Genomic DNA, 15,364 nt, shown 5'->3' with positions numbered 1-15,364 from the left:
CCAGGATGGTCTCGATCTCCTGACCTCGTGATCCGCCCGTCTCGGCCTCCCAAAGTGCTGGGATTACAGGCTTGAGCCACCGCGCCCGGCCGTACATGGTGTTCTTTAGGTACATGTCAAGTTGTTGGAATTTATAATTAAAAAGAAAATCTGAAGAAGAGGCGGCCCATGTTGGTTTGATATAGGCCTGAGAAGTTAAAGATCAAGGGCTTTGTAAAAAATTCCTGTACCAATGACAGACAATGTTACTTACCAGACATGCTTAATCTCACTGCTAGCTAGAATTTGGTTTGCTGGAATTCTCCATCCACTAGCACTTTTGCTTACTTAAATCCACGAGAACTTTGACATCACCAGACCTCTACGAATCTCCAAATTTGTCACCACCACTACAACATAGTACCCCCTCGCACACACCCCCACCAATAAAAATTTTATTATCTGCCTCAGAAGCATCCCTTTCTTAAGGCTTTTCCATTTCCCTTCATTTCTGTCACTAGCACTAGTTTGCATTTCAGTGCCATTATTAACAAAGAAGCACATTTTCTCTCTACCACAGTGACTGCATATGTATGTATTACTTGACAACAAATATAGATTGAGGTCACTGGAGAGAAGGAGCTAAGCTTCACCTGGGCCAGCCCCAATAAAGCAAGGACTTCTCTGATTTCTTCACAGTACCCTTTGCATCAGCCTCCTGAGGACTAGAGAAGGTTCAGGGCAAGTACTGCCACTTGCGTTTGTTGTTGCTAAGCTAATTGTTCATTACTTGAATTTCTGTGGACCCAGGGGCAAGCAGGGGTGGCAGCAACAAGCTCTCTGGGTCCTTCTCCCCTCCCGGTATATCCTCCTTGTGTCTTACATCCTGGATCTTGCAAATATTTCCTTCGGCAATAACCTGGGAGTGTCTGTTTCTCTTGGAGCAGTCTTACACGGCTGCTGAGGGAAGGGAAAGGTGAGAGGCTTTGGACCTGTGTGCTGTTGCTACTGAGATTCTGGAATGCCAAGCTATTGTGGTGAGCTTAAAAATAAAGTTTCCAAACAAGAAACTTCAAAAGGGTGGAGGAAGAGGTGGGAGGAGACTTTTCAATCTCTGCAAATACTGGTTTTCATTTTCAATTCCTATTAGGCAAAAAAAAAATATATATATATATATTTTTTTTTTAACAAAAAGGCAAAATCTATTCTTCAGAAGAAAAGGCAACCCATGGAAGAGGAAAAGAGATGAACAACCCTCGTCTTGGCAGGCAATTTGCTTTTGTTTTTGAGATATAGTCTCCTTGCTGATGTCAACAAACCCCTTTCTCATAGTTTGCTTTTATGCTTCCTCTCCTTTCCTCAGTGAGGAGCTAAAGCCTTCATGGACGCCTGAGGATGAATGTAGCGCAAGTACCTTTTGCTCTACCCCAGGAGTCCTTGCTTCCCTGCGATTATCTCTCAGAGACAGACAAGGCAGGTCTGGACACTGCACTTTTTACTAGCTGGGAAAATGATTTATCCTTTTTAAGCCTCAGGAGTCTCATCTGCAAACTGATAATAATGGTTGTTGTGAAGATTAATGGAAATACATACATGAAAGTACCTAGCACGGGGCCCAACACTTAGCAAGAAGTAAGAAACCAGAGTAGTCGGCTGGGTATGGTGGCTCACGCCTGTAATCCCAGCACTTTGGGAGGCCAAGGTGGATAGATCACTTGAGGTCAGGAGTTTGAGACCAACCTGGCCAACATAGCAAAAACCAGTTTCTACTAAAAATACAAAAATTAGCCGGGCATGGTGGCACACGGGAGGCTGAGGCATGAGAATCACTTGAACCTGGGAGGCGGAGGTTGCAATCAGCCAAGATGGTACCACTACACTCCAGACTGGGCAAGATACTGTCTCAGGAAAAAAAAAAAAAAAAGGAAAGAAACCGAGTAGTTGCTTTTCCTTAATGAAGGTCCTTGCCGTCCACTCCAAGGAAAGAATCCTTACTTGGTCTCAAAGCAGAGTTGCAAATTTCTGTACATTTAGGAGGCCTGATACCCTTGAAAATAGGACTTCTAGAGGCCAACGAATATCCTTGGCTTGAGGCTGACACCCTTCAGTGGAAGCCTCCCTTTCACCATCACCATTTTGCTTCAATTGTTAAAGCCAGGAAGACAGGAGCAATATCAGTTTTGCTCCCCTTTGATCTGGTTATCTTGCACAGTGTAATATTCAGCAAGGATTTGTTGAAGGAATGACTAATACACACATTGGCCCAGACGATCCCATTAAGGGTAGCCCTTCCCCTTCTGGAGTTGGTCTCCTTCTGCCCGCTCAAAGTAAGTGACTCTGCAAGTCTCAGGCTGCCCCAACACAGGGCAGGTGAGTTGGGAGGGCAGTGCTTTTAAAATGAGGGCTGACACAGAGAATAGCAATTCCCAAGTTGCCTTGTGCCCAGTACCTCCAGATAGGGTCACAGTTCCATGACTTGGGGCACCAGATGTCCCTAGAAGGGCATGTTCTTTTCTTCCAGCTGTTTCTGGAGTTTATTACCGGGGTGGGGTGGGTGGGAGGGATTTTTTAAGGCTAACACACGTAGTTAGTACTTAAACAAGACACTTTGAGTATCCAGTCCTTTTGATTGTCACACTGCTCTTAAGCCTAAACTTGCCTTTTATTATATCTGCCTTTTTAGTAGATAAGAAAAGTGAGTGAATGAGTCCAGGCTGAAAATCCTTAGTAAACTAGGGCCTCCTGGCTAGTCAGCCATGTGGTTGGGCTGGGACTTGAGGTCTCCTGGTTTCTTGGCTATTGAGCAGGGTTGAACATTCATCAGGGAGTGCAGTCCAATTCTTTTGATGGGAACAAGGAGCAGGGCTAAAGCATACAGCTGTGAAGGCAACTTTCCATGTTCCTAGCATCATTTCTAGGTCCTTTTTACATAGTTCATCTTCATGACTGCTTATTTGTAAGACAGGTATTTTGTTGAAAGTGAGGTAAGTGAAATGCCTTGCTCAAGGTTATACAGCTTTTGAGTTATAGAGCCAGATTTTTAAATTTTATTGAAATTCAGACCCAAGTCTTTCTAACACTGTGTTCTTTCTGCTTTGCTCTATTGCCTGTCCTGTGCCCTGGTTAGGGAAGAAGAAAATGTGGTAAATTTGATTGTTATCATGGAACAGGGTTGTTTTCATCACAGCTGCAATACATTAGCCCAACTGTTGCCTTTGAGGATATTGCTGCATTTCATAAAATCTAGATTGGAGATGAAGGTCGGGGGAGAGGCAGGGACAGGAGATAGAAATGGGCAACCAAGTGTGTGTGGTGAGGGGTGGGGGACAGAATGTATAGTTTGGAAACCAACCTAATTGGAACAAATAACTGCCCCCAAATCATAGCACTCCCAACCCTTTTACTCTGAACCTTTGTTTCCATGATATGGTCCCTGAACCACCTGTGTTAGAATCCTTTAGGTGAATTGCTTAAAATGCTGATTCCTGGAGCCCACCACAGAGGTATGAAATCCCAGTTTTAGGGTTGGGGCCTATGAATTTGCATTTTAAACAACTTCCTGGGTAATTCTGATGAGGAGCCACTTTGATTATGAGCTGTTTTCCCAGACTAGTGGTTTCCAATAAAAGTTGGATCATGTACCCTTCTCAGAAAGATTTTTTAAGCATGTACCCTCAACATATGTTGGCAGTATATTTATTAATTTCTTATATGTGCTAATGTCCTCATATTTATACTTTGAAATGCAAGAAATAGAAAAAAAAAAACAAATATAAATGAAATTCTGTGAAGACAACTACCCTAGACTAAAAAATAAATGACCTGTCAAAAAAAAAAAAAGGGTAGGTGGTTGAAATCCCATTTCAGGGAGAAGGAAAAAAGAATGGTAAGAGCCCAGTAGAGTGGAAACTTGACCTCATTTTTCTACAAACCCAGAACTCCTCCAGAATGAAGAAAAAGGGAACTGACCATAAAGGTTTCAAGGTAAATATCAATAACCCATTAATCCTTAATCTTTGGATACCAAAAAGTGAAAAAATGATTGGACAAGGCTGAAGGGCGTTGGCCAGGCACCCAGTTGAAGTAGAAAGCAGCATTTTATGAAAGCACCTACATGAGACAAGCACCTCATCTTTTGAGATGTGCAGCTAAGGACGGCATTGACAAGGCACCAGCTTTGATCAAAGCAGCAAAGCTCCATGCAGCTCATGAAGTGTGGTGCTCTTTAAGCACCGTAGGGTAAATCAGCCCAGTAATAGAATTAGGAAGCTTGATAAGGTTGAGCAAAACAAATAATTTCCATTAGCTTGCGCTACCCCCAAAGAAATATGCAATTTAGGTAAAAACAACAGACTTGCTATGCAAACACAGCCTCGAGATAAATCCCAGCCCGCTCCCCCTCCCTCCACCACACAAAAACCCCAATCAGATTCTGGAGCAATTGGACAGCTGCCGACTGCTTTACCTGCTCTGCTACTCATTGTTCCCATTGCCTAGCAACCTGGGCTGCGAGATTACAGTAAAAGAGATCTAACTTTTCTTCTTTTCCATAGTCACACAAACCTGCATTTATTTCACACTGAAGAAATACGTACTGAGCACCCACTGTGTGCCAGGCACTGTGCTGGATACTGGTGACATAGTGGTGAACTTTACATGGCCTTCACCCTCAATATGGTTATGTGGAAGGGGCAGACAAGTAAGGAGTAGTGTGCTAGGAAAATTAATGGGTGCCGTTAAAGGAGAGTCTGGGCACCTATCCCATCCTTTGGGGGAATCAGGGAAGGCTTCCTGAAGGAAATGATATCTCAGTGGAAATCTGAAAGTAAGTCAGATAAAGACGGGGAAAGAGAGGATAAAGAGGAAACAGAGCATGTAAAGGCAAAAAGAAGTGTGGGCGGTGTAGGAAAGGCAGAATTTTAAGGAACCTTACAAATCCTAGTAAGGGGTCTGTATTTTATGAATAATGTAGGCTTCAAGCAGAAAAATGTATGACAAAATCAGATTTATGCTTTTTCTGTTTACTAATTGAAAAAAGTAATAAATGCATTTAGTGTACACACACATACACACACACAATAAGAGAATCTCACCCCAAACCATCAGTACAACTCTTCTTCACAAGAGACATTACTGGCAGTTTGTTGTGTATCCTTCCAGAAAAGTAACGTGTGTGTATGTATATACATTCTTTTTTACAAAAATGGGAACATATTGCACATCTTTTCTATTCTACATCCTGCTTTTTTATTCTAGTGATTATTCTATGTTACACATAGATCTATTGCATCACCTTTAACAGCTACATAGTGTTCCATATATAGATATTCCCTATTTTATTTAACTAGTCCCATTGAAGGGCATTTAGATGGTTTCCAGTCTTTTGTGATTACATACAAATCTACAGTGAATATCCTTATGGATGTCTCTTTGTGTTCTTGTTGGAATGTGTCTGTAGGATAAATCCCTAGAAGTAGAACTACTGGGTCAAAGGAAATGCACATTTTACCTTCTTTGCCTTCCAAATTGCCCTCCCTAGGAGTTATGCTAATTTCAACTCCCACCAACAGCATATAAGATCACCTGTTTCCTTATATCCTCATTAATTATTTAACTTTTTTTATTTAAAAAAGTTTCATTATTGTTTGGATTTGCATTTTTTAAATTTTAAGTGAGATCAAACACCTTTTGGTAAATTGATAAGTCATTTGTATTTTTCTGTGAACTATACGTTTTTTTCCCTATGGAGTTATTGGTCCCTTTTATTGATTGGTAAGCATACTTCACATATTAAGGATATTTAGTCTTAGTTGTATATGTTACAAATATTTTTCCCAGTATATCTTCACTTTTAGACTTTATGATGTTTTTTCTGGACATAATTTTTTAAGTTTTAGGAAGTCAAATTTATCAACTTTCCCTTATTACTTTTATGTTTTGTGTCTTACTTAGAAAGAACTTGTTCTGCCAAGATTATTTTATAGTTTTTAAAATGTTTTCTTCTAGTACCTTTATGGTATTTTTTTGACGGTTGAGTCTTGATACATCTAAACTTTATTTCAGTGTAAAAAGTGATATGATGATTCAGCTTTATTTTTGTCTCAATGGCTATCCAGTTGTTCTAAAACTATGTATTGAATAATTCATCCTTCCCCCACTATTTGAAATGCTTCATCACAAGCTAACTTCCCTTATGCATTTGAGTTGACTTCAGTGTTCTAGTGTTGTCTGTTTTGTGCCATGGATCTCCCTTTCTATTTGTGAGACTGCCTTATTTACTGCTGACTTTAGAAATTATTTCAATAATTGTTAGGGCTGGTCTTCCCTCTTTCATTACTCTACTTTTTCCATACTGTTCATAATAATACTTACGATTTTATTTTTCCCATATGAAATTTACAATAATGTTCCAAAATGCAATCTGTTGACAATTTTATTGAGTTTCTATTAATTTTATAGATTCACTTAGAGTTGGCATCTTAACAATGTTGAGTCATCATCACTAGGAAATTGTGAGTCCTTTCATTTATGTGCATCTAGTTTTATGTTTCTCAATAAGTTTTAAAGTTTTTGCATATAGATCCTGCATATATCTTGTTAGGTTTATTTCTACGCATCTTATCTTTATAATTGCTGCAGTAAATGTGATTTTCCCCTCCATTATATATTCTAACTAATTGTTGCATCTATATAGAAAAGATGATTTCTATATATGAATTTTGTACCCTGACACCTTACTGAATTTTCCTGTTGTTGGTATTCGTTTTTAAATCGTTTATGATGAGGCTGCGCTCAGGGGTGCATGCCCGTAATCCTAGCACTGTGCGAGGCTGAAGTGGGTGGATTGCTTAAGGCCAGGAGTTTGAGACCAGCCTGGGCAACATGACAAAACCTGTCTCTACTAAAAACACAAAAATTAGCTGGGTATGGTGGTGCATGCCTATAGTCCTAGCTACTTGGGAGGCTGAGGCACGAGTATCGCTTGAACCTGGGAGGCAGAGGTTGCAGTGAGCGGAGATCATGCCACTGCACTACAGCCTAGGTGACAGAGCTGGACTCTGTCTCAAAAAAAAAGTTTCTGATGAATTTTCCAGATAAATAATTGTGTCATCTATACATAATGAGAAGATATACCCTTCTTCCAATGCGTACATCTTTATTTTGTCAAATTGCACTATTGCTTTCAGAGCAGTATTAAATATTAGTGGGGAAACTGGGCACCTTTGCCTTGTTCTTGTTTTTAATGGGTATACCTCTAGTGTTTTGCCATTAAGCACAATATTGACTTTTGACTTAAAAAAAAAAAGTCTGATGATAATGATGGTATTATGGAAATAGACATCTTTTTCTGTTAGGTTTTTTTTAAATCTGGAAATGATGTTGAATTGCTATCAAATACATTTTAGCATTAGGGAAATTGTTATGTACCTTTTATCCTTTGATTTATTAATGTTGTCAATTATATCAGTAGATTTTTTATTACTGAACCAGTCTTACATTTCTAGGATGAACCCCACTTGATCATGGTGTATATTTCTTAACATCCTCTTAGATTCTGTTTGCTAATGTTTTATTTAAGATTTTTGCATCTGTATTCTCAGATGAGATTGGTCTCTAGTTTGCTTTTCTGTTCTGTTTGCTGGGTTTTAGTATCAATGTAATGCAAGAATCTTTTCTTCTCTCTCTATTCTCTAGATTTCCAGATTCTAGAAAGTGTAAATAACATTGGTTTGATTTTTTTCCTTGAAGGTTGGTAGAATTAACACAAGACTGTGTGATTGAGCTATTTTTTGGTCAAATTTATACTTTTTTTCCCTATGGTAACTGGTGGGTTTATATATTCTCATTTTTCTGCAATCAGTTTTGGTAATATTTGTTTTGTAGAGAAATACCTTAAGTTTTCAAATTTGTTTTATGGGATACAACAAAGTATTTTCTTACCCTTTTCATTTACTCTGTAACTGTGGTTATTTCTCAATTTCTAATTTTGTGCATTTGGGTGTTTTTTAAATTAGATTAGCAAGTGGTTAACCTGTTTCATTGTTTTCTATTTTCTTTTCAGGAAATGGTTTTGGCTTTAATTATTCTATCATTTGTTTTCTAGTATATTAATTTCTGCAATTAGTTTTATTATCTTTCTGCTTTGTTTTAGGTTTATTTTTATGATTCTTTTCTTCTTTTGTTAAATGCTTAATTCATTTATTTTAATTCGTTCTTACATACTAATATAAGTATTTAAGGCTACAAGTTTCTCTTTTCTTTTTTTTTTTTTTTTTGAGACAGAGTCTCACTCTGTCAACCCGGCTAGAGCACTGGAGTACATTGGCGCGATCTCAGTTCACTGCAGCCTCCGCCTCCCAGGTTCAAGCAATTCCCCTGCCTCAGCCTCCCGAGTAGCTGGGATTACAAGCGCATGCCACTACATCTGGCTAATTTTTCTATTCTTAGTGGAGACAGGGTTTTATCATGTTGGACAGCCTGGTCTGGAACTCCTGGCCTCAAGTGATCCACCCACCTCAGCCTCCCAAAGTGCTGGGATTACAGGAGTGAGCTGCCACACCCGGTCTACAAGCTTTTCTTTAACTACTGCTTTAGTCAACCATATCCTCTAGCTTCTGATATTTCCATTGTTGTCATTTTCTAGGTATTCAACAATTTCAAATTAGATTTTCTCTTTGACTAAAGTGGAAGAATTTTTTCCCTCTTTATTCTCTACATGCTAAAGATTTTAATTTTCATTTTGTTATTAATTTCTAGTGTTACCATATTGTCATTAGAAAATATGGTCTGTACTACTTCCATTTTCTGGCTCAGTATATAGCCAATGAAAAATATACTCAATGGACCCTTGATTAAAAAAATATAGTCTGTTTCAGTATATGAAGAAATTTAGACTTTCTCATTATCTTAGTTTTTGACTGTCATGATCTGTCATCAGCTGAAACAGTCTCATATTTTGTTTCTACTTGTTTTCTACCTTTGCATTTCCTGTAGATTTTGCTTTAAGAATTTTTATGCTATGTTTTTTGGTGCATAAAAGATCAGAGGAGGTAGATCTTCATCATGTGTTCTAGTTGTTAACATTATAGTGCCCTTCTTTGTCTTATTTGTTGTATTTTGCCTTTAATTCAACTTATGTATTAAATGGGTATCATAATTTATTTTTTCTTTAATTTTGACCATAATTCCTTTGTTAAACATATTTATTGAACACCTACTGTGAGCCAGGCACTAGAAACCTATGAATGAGACAGACAAGATCCTGCCCTCATGGAGCTTACATTTTAGTTAGAGATTGGAACAGAAAATAATCAAGTAAAAATAGGTATGTGATATGATATTAGGTGGGGATGAAGATGAATACTCAAAAAATGAAGTAGAATAAGGATAATTAAATATAAGTTGCCTGTATTTTTGATAAACTAGTCAGGAAAGGCTTCTCTGCCCGGTACACGTTTGTCATTTTTTTACTTTCCATTTGTCCATCACCTTTGTGTGTGTGTGTGTGTGTGTGTGTGTGTGTGTGTGTGTGTGTGTCAGAGAGAGAGAGAGAGAATATGCCAGGTGGAACAGTTTGCACAAAAGGGATTGTTACAATCTTAATGATCTATAGGTTTGCAAAGGCCCAAATAAGAAAATAGTGGGTATGTCTGGATATGAATTTCTGATCCACATGAGTGGTGAGCTGACCAGAATGGGGGCGGGATAAGAGGAGAATCAAGGACATTTTGCCTTCCATTCTGTGTGAGTTTGGCTATCATTATGTGTATTCTTTTTTTTTAAAGAAATATTTCCAATCTTCATCATGATTATTGAATGGATATTCTGTATGATGATTTAATTGAACCCCTGGAATTTCCTGTCACTGGGCAGGACTTAGCATGATGCTGATTGCTCACAGGCTACAGCAGGAAACCAGATCTTGTGGCTTAGAGGGCTTAACTCTTTATACTCTGAGACTAAAGAGATGTCTTTTAACTTTAGTCAGTCTTTATTATACAGAAGTTTGGATTTTTATGTATATTCCAATAAACCTGGACTTATTTGGAGATTTTCTTCTATTGCTTATGAGAATCTTATTTCACTTCAAATGATAGTCTTTTTAATTTTCTGATAGGTTTTTCTTACGTTATGTATGTGCATAATATATACACATATAACATATATAATATATTAAAATTATATATACACACACACACATATCCATGACTCTTGATCTGGAATTTATTTTGGTATATAAGATATGATGTAGCTCAAAAAAGCACTGCTTTGCAGTTATCTCAAAAAGATTTATTAAGTAATATTTCTTTATCTCCTTTTTGGGGGAAGATTATGTATATGACATTTTTATAGGTAGTCTGCTTTGTTTCTGAACTTTCTATTCTGTTTTGTTGATCAATAACACACTGTTTTAATTACAATTATTTTATGATATACTTTATCCCTTACTTACCCCCTCCCCCATTTCTTCTGAAGCAGAATACTCTTTAATATTATATCCTGCTTTCATTACAAGTTAATTTTCTAAAAATTCTGTAGTCAAATGTAGTTTAAAAATTCCTATTGAGAATTCTGATTGGAATTACATTAGAAGGAGTTTTTTGTTGTTGTTGTTGTTTGAGACAAGATCTTACTCTGTCACCCCAGCTGGAGTACAGTGGTGCAATGATGGCTCACTGTAGCCTCAACCTCCCAGGCTCAAGCTGTCTTCCCATCTCAGCCTCCCGTGTAGCTGGGACTAGAGGCACACACCATCATGCCCAGCTAATTACAAGAAGAAAAAAAAATTAGAGACAGGGTCTTGCTATGTTGCCCAGGGTAGTCTTGAACGCCTAGACACAAGTGATCCACCCACCTCAGCCTCTCAAAGTGCTGGGATTATAGGCATAAGCCACTGTGTCTGGCCAGAAAGAGATATTTTAAATCCAAAATAGCAGATAACTATGAATGACCTGTTTGGTGTTTTTTGTTACAAGTATAAAAACATGGAAAGTGTATATATCTAATTCATAATACAGGTTGCATCTAGAGAGACAGTAGGGGAATGGAAGTGGAGAGTTATGTGAAGGGTAGGTATTATTTCTTATTTCTTAAGAAAAATTCATGAAACATAAATGGCAAGGTGTTCAAACTTACTAAGTCTGGGTGATAGGTAGGAACATGGGTATTATAGCAATCAATCTCTGTACATTTCTAAATATTCGATTTTTTTTTTTTTTTTTTTTTCGAGACGGAGTCTTGCTCTGTCATCCAGGCTGGAGTGCAGTGGCGCGATCTCAGCTCACTGCAAGCTCCACCTCCCGGGTTCACGCCTTTCTCCTGCCTCAGCTTCCCGAGTAGCTGGGACTACAGGCGCCCGCCACCACGCCCGGCTAATTTTTTTTTTTTTTTGTATTTTTAGTAGAGATGGGGTTTCACCTTGTTAGACATGATGGTCTCGATCTCCTGACCTAGTGATTCGCCCACCTCGGCCTCTCAAAGTGCTGGGATTACAGTGGTGAGCCACCATGCCCGGCCAAATATTCGAAATTTTTATAATGAAAAACAAACAAAAACAACAGATGAGGCAGAATAACCAGGCTTGTACGCCCCAGAAAACAGCATATGCAATCTGACTCCTATAAACAGACTGGGGTAGTATGTGTATATCCAGACTTTGGAGCAAACTGTTCAAGTTCAAATCCAAGCTCTACCATGTACTAGCTTTATGACCCCAGGCAAGTTACTTAAATGCTCTATGCCTCAATTTCCCCAACTGTAAAATCAGTGCAATAGTAATAGCTACCTCCTAGGGTTATTGTAAGGATTAGATAAGTGAAGACATGGAAAACACTTAAACAGTGCCTAGTATTTAGTATATGCTCAGTAAGTGTTAGCTATCATTATTATTACTATTATTATTACATTTACTACACATACTACATTGTTTTGTGGACATTTTAAATTTTATATAAATGTTGTCATCCAAACTATGGGCCTATCTGCAACTTGCTTGTTTTTCTCAGTACTCATCTGATGTTTTGCAGGGAAATGGCTCATTCCAAGAATAGCTTTTCATGGGCAACCCCTTTCCATCCTTGCCTTGAGAACCCAGCACTGGACTTGTCAAGCTACCGAGCAATTTCTTCTCTTGACCTCCTTGGAGACTTCAAACATGCTTTGAAAAAATCAGAGGAAACTTCAGTTTATGAGGAGGGGAGCTCCCTTGCCTCCATGCCCCACCCACTGCGCAGCCGTGCCTTCTCAGAGAGTCACATCAGCTTGGATCCCCAAAGCACCCGGGCCTGGGGGCAGCATAGGAGGGAGCTCTTTAGCAAAGGCGATGAGACCCAGTCAGATCTTCTCGGAGCCAGGAAGAAGGCCTTTCCTCCTCCTCGCCCTCCTCCTCCCAACTGGGAGAAGTACAGGCTCTTTCGTGCAGCCCAGCAGCAAAAGCAGCAACAGCAGCAGCAACAGCAGCAGCAGAAGCAACAGGAAGAGGAGGAGGAGGAGGAGGAGGAGGAAGAAGAAGAAGAAGAAGAGGAAGAGGAGGAGGAGGAGGCAGAGGAGGAGGAAGAGGAGCTGCCACCCCAGTATTTCAGTTCAGAAACTTCTGGTTCCTGTGCTCTCAATCCCGAGGAGGTCCTGGAGCAGCCACAACCCCTCAGCCTTGGCCACCTGGAGGGCTCGGGACAGGGTTCACAAAGTGTCCCAGCAGAGCAAGAATCCTTTGCACTCCATTCCAGTGACTTCCTGCCTCCAATAAGGGGTCACTTGGGATCTCAACCTGAGCAGGCTCAGCCCCCTTGCTACTATGGCATTGGTGGGCTTTGGAGGACATCGGAACAGGAAGCCGCTGAATCCGCCAAGTAAGTACATATGAAAGATACGAGGCCCCTGAAGAGGCAGGCAACACAAGTTTGAATTTTACCTCCACCATTTCCTAACTGGATGACCTCAGGCTGGCCAATTAAACTGCTCCCAGCCTCAGTTTTCTTACCTGGAAAATGGGTATAATGATACTTGCATCACATGATTGTTGTGAATATTAAGATAATCTACATAAAGGATATAGCTCCATGCTTAGCACATAGCAGATACTCAGTAAATATCATGTTCTTATCCCTAAATATCTTTATTAAAATACTCTACTTTTCCTTAGTGTGTCTTCACGGTATCCATCACCATCAATTTCTGGCCCCTGATCCCAAAGGCATTGAACACTTGTTTCCTGTACTAGGTCTTTCCCAGAAACCTGGCTTGGGCATTTTTTCTGTCTTCTCTTCTGACTGCCCTCCAGAATAAGAGGCCAGCTCGCAACCTGACCTGCCTCTGCTCTAGGACAAGTAGCCTGGGCTTCTAAACTCTTCCCCCAACAACCGCCAGCATCACAGGTATTCCTGGGACTGGGTGCTTTATGCCTTGATAATTCCTTACAATAGTTAAGGACGTTCTTTTTCTCTTCCACTTTCTCCCCCTCCTTGTTTACCTGCCTCTTTGCATTCACGTGGGTGGGTAATAGGTGGTATTTGACAGGGTGAGCTGCCTGGGCAGGGAGGCCAAAGCAAGAGTGTGTTCTGGCAGCAGAACTGCCAGTGTTTGTTCACTCCACTGAGCCAGTTGTCATCTGCATGCCCTATAGTGCATGACTGGTTTTTTTTAAAATTTATTTTGCTCCAAAGCAAAAGCTCCAGGACCATCATTGCTATTATTGCTCAGCGCTCTGGCTGTCACCGGCTCCGCCTGCTCTCCTGTGGAGAGCTCAGCCCACTCTCTGCTAGGGCTGAGGTTCGGGAGGCAGGTGGCTTATGAGTGCTTTCTTTAACTCTCTTTATAGCAGGAATTTGCCTGAGACTTGTTGTGGTTAGAAGTACCTTGTTATCATGTCTTTTATTGACAGACAAATCTGTGAATTGGCTATCTGGAGCTAGTTGATCAGTTTTCCAGCCCAAGATGCCATAAGCACAGCATTTACAGGGCCTGGCTCCCAGGCACTGTAAGAATCCGTCCTTAGATCCCATGTGGCTGCTTCTCAAGCTGTTCTTCTACCTGGGGAGCATTCTCATTGTAATTAGAAAACATTTTGTGAAAAATACCTGTGATTGTTATCTATCATAGCAGGGAAAAGGGAAAATGACCTCCAAATAGTAGGCACTTAACAAATATTTAAGAAGACAGAACAAATAAATGAATGGATGAACATTTATTAAGTATTTATTATATACCAGATACTGCTAGATGTTATGTGTCCATTATTTCATTTAATCCTCCCAATAGCCCTATTAGCCATTATTATCCCCATTTGACAGATGAGGAAACTAATTCCAAGTTACACAGCAAAGATTCAAAGCCAGGGCTGTCTGACTCCAAAGCCAATGCTTACTTTGCCTTCCTAGGCAGCCTCTCCCAGAGAGATCTTGTTCTTCCCATAGGCCAGGAGTCACAGGGTCCTCTTCTCTACTGTAGGGCAAGGTGTACCAGAGGCAGCAGTTACAGGCCCTGGTTCTTCCTTCTTTATGTAGCTCACTTTGCCTTAGCACCTTGGTCAGACAGAAAGAAATCACTATTACTAGAGATCTTGTAACTTGCTCCAGAGATTTATTTTAAATGACTATGGGATGTAAGGGAAAACATTTGTTTGCACACAGCTCTGCTTGTGGCTACAAAATCAATTAGATGCTCCTTTGAGTGACGGAAATTTAAGGAACAGCATCATTCCCAACATAGCTAATATTTTTTTGATTGCTTACTATGTGCCATGCATTGTTCTAAGCACTTTGTGTATTAATTGATTTAATCATCAAAGTAAACCTGTGAAATAGTTACCATTCATCTTCTCCATTTCTTAGATGAGAAAGGTGAGGCCTAGGGAGATAAAGTAACTTTATCACAAGATCTCAGGTAGCTCACTATGCTTGCTGTATCATCCCAGGATCTCTGGGCTCTTGAAGAAGATTCTGTTCCAGACCCTAGGAGAGGACAGTGTCCTAGCCAGAAAGAAGCAGCTTTAAGATTTTGTAAGGGACATATAGATGCATAATATTTTGAATCTAAAATGCAAACAAAGACATCCTAATTTCAGCCAAGTTAAACTCTAGTACCTATATAACCTATATACTATTCTATTAAAAAATGCTGGGTACACACAGAAGCCAGTTAGTGGAATAATCAAGTATTATTTAAGTCTAATAACTCTGATTCAGGTATAGGTATAGCTTGCTTTATGGACTCTATGCATTTCCTCTCAGTGCCCTGTGAAAGGAATCCGATTTTTGCTTTGATGTTTACTATCAAATTCCAATTATGTTCTCATAGATCACCTATAATCCCTTCCTTGTTAATGGAAGTGATAAGGAAAGGATCCCTAGAACATAGTGCCTAATATGATATATTATAATATGATGCA

At 39.6% G+C, this 15,364-nt stretch overlaps 1 protein-coding gene across 3 annotated transcripts in view; it reads left to right on the top strand.

Annotated features, from left to right (window-relative positions):
• SHROOM4 (shroom family member 4) overlaps positions 1–15,364 on the top strand; it is a 232,281-nt gene that overhangs the window by 203,567 nt on the left and 13,350 nt on the right. For all 3 annotated transcript variants that reach the window (XR_001441973.2, XM_015127421.3, XM_015127422.3), the window contains one exon: positions 12,006–12,827. Coding sequence is in view for 2 of the 3 variants with exons in the window: in XM_015127421.3 (XP_014982907.2) it covers positions 12,006–12,827 (822 nt within the window). In the remaining variant the exon portion in view is untranslated. The remainder of the gene's footprint in view (positions 1–12,005; positions 12,828–15,364) is intronic.

This window comes from Macaca mulatta, chromosome X (assembly GCF_049350105.2).
Source record: "Macaca mulatta isolate MMU2019108-1 chromosome X, T2T-MMU8v2.0, whole genome shotgun sequence".
NCBI classification, from domain to species: Eukaryota; Metazoa; Chordata; class Mammalia; order Primates; family Cercopithecidae; genus Macaca; species Macaca mulatta.
This window is presented reverse-complemented; position numbering and strand designations above follow the sequence as displayed.